General features: G+C 39.3%; 1 protein-coding gene across 3 annotated transcripts in view; it reads right to left on the reverse strand.

Moving 5' to 3' along the window:
- Positions 1 to 15,654, reverse strand: part of ano7 (anoctamin 7) — a 37,148-nt gene that overhangs the window by 3,186 nt on the left and 18,308 nt on the right. For 2 of the 3 annotated variants that reach the window (XM_059034607.1, XM_059034608.1), the window contains 13 exons: positions 15,274 to 15,384; positions 11,959 to 12,124; positions 11,446 to 11,536; positions 7,977 to 8,073; positions 6,831 to 6,974; positions 6,032 to 6,169; positions 5,079 to 5,177; positions 3,775 to 3,877; positions 3,063 to 3,174; positions 2,344 to 2,398; positions 1,821 to 1,918; positions 1,083 to 1,225; positions 576 to 781 (listed from right to left, as the gene is read on the reverse strand). In XM_059034607.1, coding sequence (XP_058890590.1) covers positions 576 to 781; positions 1,083 to 1,225; positions 1,821 to 1,918; positions 2,344 to 2,398; positions 3,063 to 3,174; positions 3,775 to 3,877; positions 5,079 to 5,177; positions 6,032 to 6,169; positions 6,831 to 6,974; positions 7,977 to 8,073; positions 11,446 to 11,536; positions 11,959 to 12,124; positions 15,274 to 15,384 — 1,563 coding nt within the window. The remainder of the gene's footprint in view (positions 1 to 575; positions 782 to 1,082; positions 1,226 to 1,820; positions 1,919 to 2,343; positions 2,399 to 3,062; positions 3,175 to 3,774; positions 3,878 to 5,078; positions 5,178 to 6,031; positions 6,170 to 6,830; positions 6,975 to 7,976; positions 8,074 to 11,445; positions 11,537 to 11,958; positions 12,125 to 15,273; positions 15,385 to 15,654) is intronic. The other variant, XR_009330693.1, reaches the window with a different exon arrangement.

Consider the following 15,654-nt stretch of genomic DNA (forward strand, 5'->3'; position numbering starts at 1 on the left):
GTCAGTGTCTTTGTTTCTTATTACTTCGAGCACATACAACAGTAGATGTAACATTTGCTGTCCTTCTTGTATTTTGGGACTATAGTAGGCAATTCAGTACCCGTTTTTAAATTTTGTTAATAGGCCCAGTGACCCAAGTTCTGAATCCAATTGAGCATTTCTGGATCAAGTTGGTGAAAGGCAGACTGTATTGAAACTGATCTGGCTAAAGTAAAATGAAAAGAAACTATTTCCCAGGTAGTCACTCTGCATTGACAGTTCAATAATAATATTGGGGAACCACTGTACTTGTGGGACTGATTGCTCACTAAAATCATGCATGCATTTGAAGACAGTTATCTCAGCTATACCGAGATATTTAATCAACAAAGACTTTTTTAAATCTACACCACTACTGGAGGATAGAATATATATAAATGCCATGTATAGTATATTAGGAAATATTTTATAATTCAGGCTTTATTTCTTGTATCTTATAGTATTTACTGAACAAGTCAGGAGATAGGAACATCTTTGCCTATTCTAATGGTGCAGATCTCTATGGCTGGTGATTCCTAACCCTCAGAGGCCCTTACATTGCTGATGACAGCGAGATGGGTGATGACCTCCAGGATTTGGAACCAGATCCCAATCCCCTGGGCCCTCTCCACCACAGGCCGCCGGTACTCACACACAAACTTCTGAGCATCCAGGCGGATCTCCACCCAGTTATTGAGGAGAGCGAAGAGGGGGGCCAGCGGGCAGGCCGCCACGAAGATAGTAATGAATCCAAACTGCAGCACTGGGGGAGGAACACATTAGCATGTTTCCACTATTTATTCTTAATAACCAAGCAATAATCACAGGTACAAATACAGAAACATATTATACAACTTTTTTTTTTTTTTCAAACAAATTGGGTCACCAAATGTTAAAAATGCAATAATAGTAATTGAATGACAAATAAATGCTTAATTGAACTGTAATCGATCAATGATATGGTCTAATTACAATTACATTAGAATTGCAATTAATTACAAATTGCACAATTACAATTGTAATTGACCCCAGGTCTGCCACAGATGTCCCTTCACGACACTCACCCATCTCCAGGTACTCGTCAAAGAGCCCCTCACACAACAGCAGCTGGTAGTCTGCCTCCCAGGGAGGGGTGTGCACCTCATCAGACTTCACCTCCCCCTTCCCCGTCTTCAGCTTCTTTTTCTGAAGCCAACTCTTCACCTTCCTGTGTGGGACAGAGAGAGAGAGAGAGAGAGACAGAGACAGAGACAGAGACAGAGACAGAGAGAGAAACAGACCTTTTTAATATAATTTCTCCATGTGCAACCTTCAGTAAGGAATATGCACTTGAAGTAAAAGTTCAATAAAAAACAAAACACACTTAATTTATATACATATATATATATATATATATATATATATATATATATATATACATATATATATATATATATATATATACATATATATATATATATATATATATATATATATATATATATATATATATATATATATATATATATATACAAACACACAGTATATATTTATATTTATGTGTAAGGTTAATATATCAAAAATATATAGTTTTGCTGAAAATTTACAAATACAAATCTTCTTGCCCTCACCATTACTGTCAGGGCTTGGTGATAATAAAACAGGACATTTTTTAAAACAATTTAAAAACAGTCAAAAATGACTTGATATATAAGGAGGAAAATGTCTGTGTCTTACAGAAGTTGAACTTCAGGTAGATACAGCAGACCATGGGATAGAGGGTGGGATGGTAGGCTCCACGCTACCTCATTAACATTACTTACGGCAGGATGAACTCTTGCACATTGTTGATGACCTGCTTCCCCACCATGATGACCAGCAGCTCCTGAGCCAGTTCAATGAGGCAGCCTCCAGCACCACACTGGGAAAAGCCAGAGGGTCAGGGAGAAAAGTTATTAGACATTACAGTGCCAGCTGAGTAAATTAACCAAGCATGGGTATGTTCCAGATACCGCGTGAAGATGGAGGGAGTTTCAGAGGTGTATGTATTTCAAAGCTGTCAGTGAGGGATACAGCCTTCAAGAGGCAACTGTTAAGATATATATAGCTACAAATGTAACAGAACTCCCCTGCAGTGTTTACAAGAAGCGTGTTACATTAAACTTCCTCAGCTTTTACTCTGGAGAAAACAGAATTTTTCTTGTGAGCACCACAGTGCACCCAGCTAGTGCTCCCTAATGCAACAATGCTGGGGATTGAAATTTTGCATGCAAGATGGCATTAGAAGATGGCAATTGAGAAATATGACACACATTTGTAGCTGTGTCTATTTAAACAGACACTCACATCTTCGTTTCGGATTCCCAGTAAAGTATGGTAGTGTCTGGGGTAGCCCACAAACCTTAAAGACAAAAGGTACATTTTAAATCAGAAATAAAATCACTGTTTTTCACTGTTATTAGAAGAATTGTGCTCTGATCCATCCTTGGACCATGCAGCTTTAAATGAATGGTAGCTAACAATATAGTTCCAGAACATGTATCCTCTATACATTAATTCTATAAATGTGTAATTCTTTAAGAAACACATGCTATAGCAAATATGCATTTTCATTTCAAAACATGATACCTTGTACTACACTAAACTAAATAAATCTTTGTTTCCAAGTCATGACTGTCTTGCACTTTCATCGGTTATTTCACCCGGAGGGTGAAATTGTCCCCACCCCTTCATTGGCTTCCTGTCAATAACCAATCAGGTGCTTCCCTTATTGATGGACATGCTTACAGCCATTAACATGTCAGAAGATACTGTAAGGGTGACCCGGGGAGTGCAAGTACAAACTGATAACCCAAGAATTAGGCTTAGAAATGGAGAGCTTCCTTTAACCTAAAATAGTGTCAGGCACCATGTTTTAAAATTAAAATACATATCTGCTACAACATTTGAGACCTATGTAGCGAATGGAAGTTCAAATTGGCTAAAATGTATAGAATTTTTTTTTAGCTACAATTACTTTAAAAGCTGTATTTTGATAACCCCTAGTAGCAATAATTGCAGCTCACCGGCCCTTGAAGAATGCAATGTAGATGGGAGAGGAGTAGAAGTTGATGAACTGGAACACAAAGACTTTTAAAATGAAGGCGTCTTCATATTTAGTCTGAGTCCTGTGCATTTCTAAAGGTTCAACAGGAAATATAAGGAGTTAAAACAACATTGTAGAAACATACACCTCTGCCACAGCATGTGAATCTGCAACATAAAAAGTAAAGCATTGACACCCAACAAATAAAAATCATGGTTTTGAGATACGAGAGATTTTTAAAATATTTTTAAGACTCATAATCAATCGTATTTCATTTTGGGGTATTTTGTTCTTCAGCTCAGGATGGATGGGCGGCTGTTCAGTATATCTCCAGATTTTAATGCTCAATAATAAGAACCCCAGGGTTAAATTTCAATGATGGTGCTGCTTTTCAAAAGCCTAAATAACAAAAACCGTGTGCAATTATTAAATCACTCGACTGCCACTGTCCTCCTGGAGTAATGCAAAAAGATTTACTGCTTTATGCTTTATTTCACTTTGCTGTGGTTTGACTGAAATGTTTATGAAGGTGAGCATGGTGATTTTTCTAAGGAGGTCGATATAAAAATAACCCCTTGTGGTGGAAACCGGTAATTTCTTCCACCCTGAAACAGTGAGTTAGTCAGAATTCCCATTGCAAATCTCCAAACGAATTCTCTAGCTTTTGATAAAACTGTAAAAGGATGTCTTACCCCATCTGGTGAGGAGCTGGGCGAGACTGGTGTAGACTTTGGACAGAATCATGATGACTAGAAGATTGAGTACAGAGCCCGAGATACTGGCGATTCTAGATGCCTGTGGAGATGAGGGGGAGAGAGAGAGAGAGAGAGAGAGAGAGAGAGAGAGAGAGAGGTGTACTGGAAGGTGTCAAGTCTAGCTGTACCCAGGGAGCAGTTATAATGCAGGAAGAGTTATTGAGGAATGATGTAACCAGAAACAGTGGTAATGAGCAGGGGATTGTTCAAGACTGATAAAACAGGTATGTATAATACAAGCTTGTTTAGAGCTCTTTGTTAGATCAGAGGAAGAAGCGAAGAAAAGACTGCCCTCTGAATCTCTGGAATTGGTAAACATGATCATTTATTACCTTTTTCGCATTGCTTGCTGTTATTGATGTTTAATAAAGTATTAGTATTAAACTGATTGTTGTACTGAGCGAATCGCTCTGGGTTCATCCACACAATAACACTCACACTAGCCTTGTAACCTCAAAAACTTCCTGTCAGTAACTCCTACCTGCTCCAATTAAATACTATTGGAATACCATTATACAATGATCCCAGTGTATTACCCTGAAGAACCAGAACACTGCCAGCAATGACAACAAAAAGGATTTGGAACACAGGACAGTATTCTGATTGGATGAAATCTGAGACGAGCGAGTGAATGAAACTGCCTCTATGTAGGGCCACTGTAGCTATAGCTATTAAGACTTTTTTTGTTTTTAAGTTCGAGGATTTTAATTTTAAAAAGTCAGTTAGGTGTTACGTCCCACTCTAACTTAGACTGAAACAGTTATAAAGTATAGTATATACACAAAAAATAATATAATGTGATGTAGGACAGTGAGATAAGTTTTTGGATCAATAAATGAAATCTTATAAATTAAACCTTATAAAAGTTTCCCATAGTAAAAGCATAGCAAAGTGTAATAAAGCATAGTGAAAGTGTGGTAAAGCAGAAGTAAGCATTGTAAGTCCCAGAGAGGAACTGTTTGGGAAAGCATTATAAAAACCATGGAAAACCACATACATGCAAAAGCGTGGAAAAGAATGGCTGTGATAAATTTTTATCAAGTTAAATTCATGTAAAGGTTCATTGTTTTTGGTTGTTCATATTTTGTCTGGAAGCATTTTTCTCTAATTGCACGCTGAACATAAGCTTATATTCATGACAAAACAGTATCTGTGTAGAGAACGTGAGACATGTCCAGTGAAACTGCATGGGATTGGCTTGAAGTTGTCTTTTGTGTGGAGTGCTTCACAGACTTACTTACCGAGGACACAAAGATGTGGTTTCCAGAGTGGTAGAGGAAGATGCTGATGATGGTTCGGTACAGAATAATCGAGATGAGGAACATGAGGACCACAACGATCTGCCGAACAGAAGCACAACTGAGCTGGACTGCACAGTAAAAATGATCAGCCATCATCCATGAGCCACACATTACATCTTACAGTTAAGATGCCATTAAAGTAACTGGAGCTGACAATATACTTCCATTAATGTTGTCCGCAGTGAACATGCATTCATTACGTAGGTCTCAGATGTGCAGTTTTGAAAGAAACACGTTATATCAAATGCGTATTTTCCTTTTAAAACATGGCATCAGGTACTACACTAGGTTAAATAAATCTCACTTCCTGTCTTGCACTTCCTAGAGGGTTACATTGTCCCCACTCATTCACTGTCTTCTTTCCTGTCAACAATTAGTCAGCTACTTTAAATGGTACGCTTTTAGCCAGTAATATGCTTTGACCTAGTAGACAAACTACAGAAAAAAACATCTTTAAAAGTACTGTAGGGATACAGTTATAACAGCAGTTTATAAGCCCTAGCAAGGACAACACAAACAAAATAAAAAGAGCTTCTACAGTTAGCATCCAGAAGTCTCCAGTATTGAAGGTCACAGGTGCATTTATTGGAGGGTGGGAAGACCCTGCACAGGATTTAGGAGACATGGGTTTAAATCAGCCAAATCTCAACATGCTTTTAATTATTGTATCATCTCTTGTTCAATTAATCAATGAGCTTGTCCGAGTCTTGTGTTGTGTCCACAAACAACTGAAACAAATAGAGAAACACTGTCTGCTACCAATTGCAGCTGTGCATTCCCTGGAGCCTGAAGGGCAGAGCACTCCCAGCACACTCCATTTATACTATTAGTGACATCCTGTCACAATGCTCATCACCGATCTTGAAGTAGTTAGCTCTGTATGGGGGCAGTACCATGATAATGATGACCATGCAGCCGGTGGCTGTCCGGTTGAGCCGGTTCCTCTCAGGGAAGTAGGGCTCTTCCGAGCCGGTCACGGGGTTACGCAGGGTCATCGGGGCCATTGCTGTGAACTCGGGCCGTGGACGCTCCTGAAACACAGCATGCATGTCAGAGAGAACCTGCAAAAGAGCCCCGCTGTCCGGCTCTCAATGTACCCACAGCAATTTACACCTTTCTCCAAAATAAAATGAAGCTAGCTTGATCACATGGCTGAGGCTACTTCTTGAGGCATCTGCTTTTACAATGTTAAACTTTTATAAAAGGGGCAGCAGTGTGGAGTAGTGATTAGGGCTCTGGACTCTTGACTGGAGGGTCGTGGGTTCAATCCCAGGTGGGGGACACTGCTGCTGTACCCTTGAGCATGGTACTTTACCTAGATTGCTCCAGTAAAAAAACAACTGTATAAATGGGTAATTGTATGTAAAAATAAATAAATAAATAAATAATGTGATATCTTGTAACAATTGTAAGTCGCCCTGGATAAGGGCATCTTCTAAGAAATAAATAATAATAAATAATAATAATAATGAATTTGATTTGATTTTCTTTGTATTTAGTAAAGAGGGATGCAAGTCATGCATTTAAAAATATAGAGTTAGGAGTATCTAAGTACAGCATCTACAATTTGCATTGCATTGTACTTGTAAGTCTCTGTTGATGTACAGTATGCAGTTTTGTATGCTGTTGAAACACTAACAGAGCACTCCATTCTCAGCTCTCCAGTTGTACCCCTCCCTGTCCGGCACTCACCTCAATCTCCTCGAACTCGGAGCAGTCCCAGCGATGTGCCAGAATGGCATTGGTGCGCTTCCAGTACTCCAGGAAGGTGACAGCCCACAGAGCCATGAAAATACTGAAGAACACTGTCCCTCCATAGTCAAACAGGAGGCCGGCCTGTCCAAGAGCAGAGACAGGAGGCTCAATTAGCACTGCACAGGAAATTCAGATTCGGTCCACTTACAATATTTGGTCATTTCTGTGGAAGGATTAAATTATAAGGGGGATTTTTTATTCTACTACAGGGTTCACCATTTTCTAGAGGTGAAATGTATGCAGACTATCAATGTTTTTCTGAATAACATTTTCAAAAAAGCATCAATGTTTGATAACTAGAAGAAAACAAATTCCAGGGCTTATATTAGTGGTTTCTTAATAGTGTTTACAAACAGTTATTTTATTCTAACATATTTCAGTGTAGTATATATATATAGGCCATTGGACTATGTACAATACGTGTATTGTTAACGAGTCATTTTGAGGCATTTTGCATGTTTCATATCAGATAACACACATTTGCATGCTACTGGCACTTGCTACTCAGGTAGATAAAGAGCCACCACAAAAAGGTGACATACTGTAATGTTTTATTTAATAGTGTTTACAAGCCAGTAAATTATTTTCAATACAAATTAATTACATCTTAAATAAGTGGATTTTTGTCTTTAGTAGTTTAATCAGTCTTCCTTTTTTTTCTCATATTTATGTATGAGCCTTTAGCTGCAGCATCAAGGCAAATACACTAAATTATCCAGCAGAGGGAGAAGTAGTTGGTGCTTGTGGAAGCAGGAATGCCGGAAGCATTCTTTATTATTTTAAGTGTTAATATAATTTCCCATCTGCTGGTACTTTCAGGGTTGAAAAGGATATTGCATAATGAACTACCTTCCAAAGCCCCAGAAACTTGAATCTGGTTTGAATTCAGACAGACGTTATTAATGTGGAATCCAATTAAAAGTTTCACTCAAACAAATTGCTAGCAGCTAGTAAGTTAAAGTGCATCAGCCTATTGCATCTACCTGTCAACCTGTCACGTGAGTCAACAGTACACCTGCAAGTAGTGAAAAGTTTATGAAAAGGTGGCGTGGCTACCCAGAGGTCCCCTCAGGGATTGGTCACCTTGAATGTGCTGCAGATGCTGGACAGGTTCCAGAAGCCACAGATGTTGCACAGGGGACACATAACATATTGATCTCCGCTCTCACATATTTCCTTCCTGGAACAAGAGGATAAAGTAGATGATACAGATCAGTATTAACAAGAGGAGAAGGTAGGGGATACAGATCAGTATGAACAACAGGATGAGGTTGGGGATACAGATCGGTATGAACGAGAGGAGAAGGTAGGGGATACAGATCGGTATTAACAAGAGGAGAAGGTAGGGGATACAGATCGGTATTAACAAGAGGAGAAGGTAGGGGATACAGATCGGTATTAACGAGAGGAGAAGGTAGGGGATACAGAACAGTATTAACAAGAGGAGAAGGTAGGGGATACAGATCAGTATTAACTAGAGGAGAAGGTAGGGGATACAGATCGGTATTAACGAGAGGAGAAGGTAGGGGATACAGAGCGGTATTAACGAGAGGAGAAGGTAGGGGATACAGAACAGTATTAAAAAGAGGAGAAGGTAGGGGATACAGAACAGTATTAAAAAGAGGAGAAGGTAGGGGATACAGATTAGTATTAACGAGGAGGAGAAGGTAGGGGATACAGATCGGTATTAACGAGAGGTTAGGGGATACACATTGGAATTAACAAGAGAAGGTAGGGGATACAGAACAGTATTAACAACAGGATGAGGTTGGGGATACAGATCGGTATTAACAAGAGGTGAAGGTAGGGGATACAGATCGGTATTAACTAGAGGAGAAGGTAGGGGATACAGATCGGTATTAACTAGAGGAGAAGGTAGGGGATACAGATCGGTATTAACGAGAGGAAAAGGTAGGGGATACAGATCGGTATTAACGAGAGGAGAAGGTAGGGGATACAGAGCGGTATTAACGAGAGGAGAAGGTAGGGGATACAGAACAGTATTAAAAAGAGGAGAAGGTAGGGGATACAGATTAGTATTAACGAGGAGGAGAAGGTAGGGGATACAGATCGGTATTAACGAGAGGTTAGGGGATACACATTGGAATTAACAAGAGAAGGTAGGGGATACAGAACAGTATTAACAAGAGGAGAAGGTAGGGGATACAGATTAGTATTAACGAGGAGGAGAAGGTAGGGGATACAGATCGGTATTAACGAGAGGTTAGGGGATACACATTGGAATTAACAAGAGAAGGTAGGGGATACAGAACAGTATTAACAAGAGGAGAAGGTAGGGGATACAGAACAGTATTAACAAGAGGAGAAGGTAGGGGATACAGATCGGTATTAACAAGAGGAGAAGGTAGGGGATACAGATCGGTATTAACGAGGGGAGAAGGTAGGGGATACAGATCGGTATTAACGAGAGGAGAAGGTAGGGGATACAGAACAGTATTAACGAGAGGTTAGGGGATACAGATTGGAATTAACAAGAGAAGGTAGGGGATACAGATCAGCATTAACGAGAGGTTAGGGGATACAGATTGGAATTAACAAGAGAAGGTAGGGGATATAGAACAGTATTAACAAGAGGAGAAGGTAGGGGATACAGATCGGCATTAACGAGAGGAGAAGGTAGGGGATACAGATCGGTATTAACGAGAGGAGAAGGTAGGGGATACAGAACAGTATTAACGAGAGGAGAAGGTAGGGGATACAGAACAGTATTAACAAGAGGAGAAGGTAGGGGATACAGATCGGTATTTCATGTTTACAGTTGGGTCATTCAGACAGCGAAAATAAATTCCTAATAGCAGCATCGGGAGTTCCACACACACCCATAGCTGTCAGTAACATACTGCTGATGCCCTTTCCATGTATCAACAGCATCCACATTTCCCTCTGACTCCGTTCCAGTTTGCTCAGCATAACCATTAGGCTGTCAGTTTCCTCAACAGTTAATGATTACAATGCATACCAGAGATAAGAGCCAGCGCAAGGGATAAATGCAACTAGAAAAAAACATTTTACCAGTGAGATGTGAGGTGAGTCACTAGAGAGAGCTTTTAAGAATACAATGCAAAAATAAATACCTTAAAAACTTACTGTAAATCAGCTATAAATACAAAACAGAGCTTAGTATCATTAAAAAGTAAATCCTGATGAAATACAGCAACCGTATGCACCTGTAAAAATGTAAGTTTGACATAGACATGTGGTCTTAGCCAGTTTTATCTATCTTAGTATATGTTAACTAAGTGTGACATACAGATGAAAAGACAAACAGACAGGCAGCCTCCATGCACCCCACATACTCTCAATACCCTTTTGCTAAGAACTGTTTTAAAAGGTTTCACCACAATTGGCTAAGCAATTCTCTAAACCTTCCCTTATAAAAGTTTCCCTTAGTAAAAATGATAGCAATGTAATAAAGCATGGTAAGCACAGGGGTGCTTTGTTAAGTCAAAAGAGGTATGGTAAAGCATATTAACAAACATGCCACTCCAGAGTAAACTATGATAAAAGCATAATATAGCCATGGGGAAACTCCAACATTACTGTGCAAATTTAGACTGGCAAACTTTTATAAGGGTTCACTATGCATCTTAGCAAGTGACAATAAAATAAACTGGAATATTATTATATTATTTACATAATTACTCAACTAAGGAGCACAGTTTAACATGTTTATTACAATCAGAAGGGACTGCAGACACAATATTACCCAGGCATTGCAGTGCTGTAGCTGCCTGGCACACATCATGATAGATCAAGTGTAGGTATGTTCTTGTTCATTCAAACAGCTCTGAAACTGTTAACATTCTATTCTTGTTCTGCAAACACAGTGTGTGTGCTTACCCTTCCTGCTCACTGTGAAACCACATCGAACCACAGCTCAGCAGCTGTGTAGACTAATACAACAGGATACAGGTAGAAATACAATGTAAAGAAAGGTGTGGCCAGAGAGAAAAACTACTGATCTTCATTTAAAAAATAAATATCTGAGGGATGAAATAGAGAAAGCAAGGCTGGAATTGGAGGTCTTTAACCCTGGGGCATATGAAAAAGAACCCCCCTATTTACAAACACATACATTTCTTAAAGAAATAAGAACCTGCGGTATGAGCTACTGGGAGAATGGTGCTACAGCTGTAACATATTATATTGCCTTGCTGGTAATAGCCTGGTCTGCCAGGATTGCCAATGGAGGCAATTTTTCTGATATCTAGAAAACCTCTTCCCCTATTGTGATAAAACTTGGTATTAACATTATTTAGCTTAAGATACTGAGAATATTGGATGGGGGTTTCAGACTATATGTCCATCCTTATGTCTCACTTACATTTTTCCATATATATGTAAAAGTGCTAATTAAATTGGGATGAAAGTTCAGCATATGTTTTTACCAGATCATGATGAGACATGGAGGTGTCTCTCTCCTGGGACATCCTTCAGTCTGTATGTTACACTGTGAATAGGTGTAAAATAAAAGGAATTCCACATGTTGTATTGCCTCGCGTGATATGAACAGAATGCAATGTGTACTCACGCTGGCTCGTCAATCAGCATCAGGAAAATCCCGAAGATGAAAATCAGTGTTCCAATTACAGCAGCAGGTAACAACCACCCTGTGTAAAATCCTGCAGGGAGCAGGGAAACCAGTGAAGCGTCGAGCACAAAGAGACACATTCGCCAGGTATGCACTGCTGAGGGAATCTCGTGGAGCTGTTTACACATACATTGTTGCATATATCTGGAGTACTTCTTAACCGATTATCATGAAACTTGGAATTAAAATTATTTAGCATAAATGATTGAGATTGTCAATTTCTGGGGGTATATATGTCATGGTCATCAACCTTTTCATCATATAATCTATATCATTCATAAAACCTTCATAAAGGCTACATAATACTTTATATGACTTGCCAATTGAAGAGCTTTTTCAATTGACACTAATCCGTTTAGCTAGCGCAATGTAAGTCTTTTTCGGTTGGAATAATTTTATTATTAAAAATGATTCTTGAATCTTTGAAGTGGCGAAGCCTCCACTCATCCTTACCCAGCCAGGCATAGTAGAGAGCGATTTTCTCCCCAAAGTATTGCCGGATGTGGTCCAGGGGCTGGTACTTATACCAGCACTTCCACTGACCCCAGTACAGGTACAAGATCTGACGCAGGTTCAGTGATTTGGGGTCCTGGTTTCCTGGCGGGACATTAAACGGACCCTGAGAAGAAAAATAAAACACATTTGCTTGATTGTCAATGGGCTTAAACCATCCCTTAACCGTATACATACAAAAGAGGCAATCAGGCAAGATTTATGCTGTCTATAAATTCCCAATAGGAGGGAATCTGCAACCCCCTTCAGTGACTCCTGTGCAAGATGACCAGGCTGGGTGTGACAATATTCCTGCCAGTCACTGAGAGCAGTTCCTTTAGAGGCACCAAGGAACATGACAAATGATCACCAGCAGTCAGTTGCAGTGAAGGAGCTTTTTATGGCACTATTACTGGAGCTAGTGTTAATCTTAGCATTGATTTCTATGATGAACAGTAAGTTAAACTCTATTGACAAAGCAGACATCATTTAAACTGCTAATTGATCTGCTAACATCTCATCAAGGAGAGATAAGTGAAGTTTTAACTTGAATTCAGCATTAGCATCATTCTCAGCAGCCTCTTTTCTCTTGTGGTGAGTCTTTAGCTTGTTATTTTAATGCTGGTACGTGTAGCAGGGTGTCTTGCTGCAGTCGAGGGACAATAAATACTAGGAAGCAATTTAAACTTTTATTTTGTAAAATTGTATGTGAAAATCATCTTTTTTTTAAAACGATAGAAATTGTAACTAAAAGCTCATTAAATTAAGTAAATTATAACTTGAATGCAGTGCTATTCTGTCCCAAATCCTTGTTAAAGAAAGAACCACACCATAAAGGTGATCTCAATTAATATGAGGATTGTATCACGTGACTCCAAGGAGACACAACGGTTGGAAGGAAATTAAAGTCACATGTGATACTGATTACATCACCCTACAATTATCCCTGCAACAAAGAAACCGTGCAGGTAAATCATGGGACAAAAAACTGTTGAAAAAAATAATTGAAAATCATTTCATTGGTTTATTTTTCCCCTAATTTCCTGAAAATATTACTTTCATGAAGGTTTAATGTGATCCAGAGCCTTATGAATCAAAATATACAGATTAATATAGTAATGAAAGCTAAAGACAGATAGATCAGATTGACAGTGCTGGATTAAAGATGGAGGAACTTGCTGACACAGAAAGAAAAAACTATATTTTTAGCTAAAACTTAAACATTAAATCACAAGGGTTTTAGTGGGTCAATAAATCCGGCTCAAGGAGTTAAAGAACAAAATGAACCTACATTTTGATCACATTTTTCTACCTAATGTTAAAATGCCCAATTTGAATATTGCCTCACCACTGCAACCCACTTCCCGATCAGGAAGAATAAAGATAACCAGACGACCTTCCCACTGTCAAACTGTAAAGCAGTGGTGCACAACTCAGGTCATGGAGGGCCGGTGTCCCTCCTGGTTTTTGTTCTAACCATACCCTAAATTAGTTAATTGGATCAATTAAGCTTCTAATAAGGTCCAATAAAGTACTTTGGGGTGCAGCTGGAATAAAAACCTGCAGGGACACCGGCCCTCCAGGACCGAGTTGTGCACCACTGCTGTAAAGTATCGTGGTCAAGCAGCTATTGCAGGTGTCAGTCAAGATTAAAATGCCAAAAGTAAGCTTTTATTTAAGCCTCAGGTGAAAATTGGCAGCACAAAACATTAATACAAATCCACAAGCTTGTATTTGACACATATTTTATACACTGAGTACACAGCTATTCAGCCACTCCAGCTACTCCGTCTCAAATCTAGTGCCTCAAATGAGCTCTACACAGGTACTTATACCCTCCCTTATCACTAGCCCCTCCACATGACTAATCCACTACACCTTCATTAAAGTATAATCTTGGAAATGTTACAGTATCTGCATTTAACTGATTCACATTTATTAAAATGTTAGGATCTTTTCCCTTTGTTTAAACATTATATACCCACTCTCACCAGTTAAGCATACTATAGTTAAAACCCAACCAAAGGATATATGTCCCCCCCACATTAACTATTATTAAGCACGCTCACGGCAATGATAAAGCCCGACGTCAACGCACACGCTCCCCAAGATGGCTGTGCCCAGAGCTACACCAGCTTGCAGGTATATTCAAATTTATTCAAAACATGAAATGCATTTTAAAAATATTAACAAGCACTTTCACTTCTCTTCTTTTAACTAAAAGAAAGTCGGAGCTTTAACTTTAACTTAAGCAACTCGCTAGTAACACATTGCGTCCTTCATATGCACGCCTATTCATTACCAAACACAAAAACAGTTCCAGCGGTGGTCTCAAAACTATCTCTAACTCTATCTTTTCATAGTAATTTGTTATTATTTTACATTTACAATGTTAATCACAAACAACCAGTATTAAAAAGACTTTAGGATAATGTCCTTCTGTTATACAACAATGTACGATGGTAGTGATGGAGTGCGCTTCTCTTTTGTTTTCACTCCGTCACACAAACGAATTGCCTCTGCTGCCAAACCTAATCACTGGATGTTGTTACCAGAGCCAATGCAGCACTCCCTGTGGGACAACAGATCGGCAACTCAGCCCAACCAGAATTCCAACTGCTGAGCTCCCAATTGTGTGACTCCACAGAACTTCACGTGGTAGTGCCATTAGGGCAGCAGTGTGGAGTAGTGGTTAGGGCTCTGGACTCTTGACCGGAGGGTCGTGGGTTCAATCCCCAGTGGGGGACACTGCTGCTGTACCCCTGAGCAAGGTACTTTACCTAGATTGCCCCAGTAAAAACCCAACTGTATAAATGGGTAATTGTATGTAAAAATAATGTGATATCTTGTAACAATTGTAAGTCGCCCTGGATAAGGGCGTCTGCTAAGAAATAAATAATAATAATAATAATTACTGGAGGTGCTACTGGGGCTCCTTTCCATTGTACTTGCTTAGTTCATACATCAATTATCTACTTCATAACTATCCACGTTGAGCACTGTACTATCAAACACGGTTTTACATCTGCTAGAGGGACTTTGTTCAGCTTGTACAACAAAGTAATACTTATATGTATAGTGTGACTATATCACTATCATCAGGACCAGTGATTCATTTCAGAGACATGATTTTTATGATGATAAACACAAAATAGTAAGATATGTGTGTAAGTATTTTCATAATTCCTGGCAGTACTTCAGAGAGAATGGCAGTGTTGAATGTCTCCCAGGCTGGGGGTGTGGCTGGACAGAGAGACAAAGAGGCTGAATGCTCACATCATGCAGCGGGTAGGCAGCTTTGAAAACGTTTTCATTGACCAGCCTGTCGATCCCAACCTCTCCTCTCTTCAGGGCTCCATAGGGCGTCCGGGCCAGGATCTCATACAGCTAGGGAAGACACAAGCAGCAGCAGAGGCGCAGGTTAAAGAGAAGCTTCACAAGCTTCATGAACAGTAGCATTTATAGGACAGTCACAGCCAGAACCAAAGAGTTTCCTGAACAGGGCTTGAAATCTCAGCTATACTACAGTAGATGCCTTCTAACTTTAGAATGTTGAAACTTGCTTTAACCCTGTCAGTCCTGGATTATTTTTGTCGAGCTGAAGAAGAAACTCCTTTATTGATTACACAAGACTTTTTTGTACATATATTTCTACAC

Source organism: Acipenser ruthenus, chromosome 12, assembly GCF_902713425.1.
Source record: "Acipenser ruthenus chromosome 12, fAciRut3.2 maternal haplotype, whole genome shotgun sequence".
Taxonomy (NCBI): domain Eukaryota; kingdom Metazoa; phylum Chordata; class Actinopteri; order Acipenseriformes; family Acipenseridae; genus Acipenser; species Acipenser ruthenus.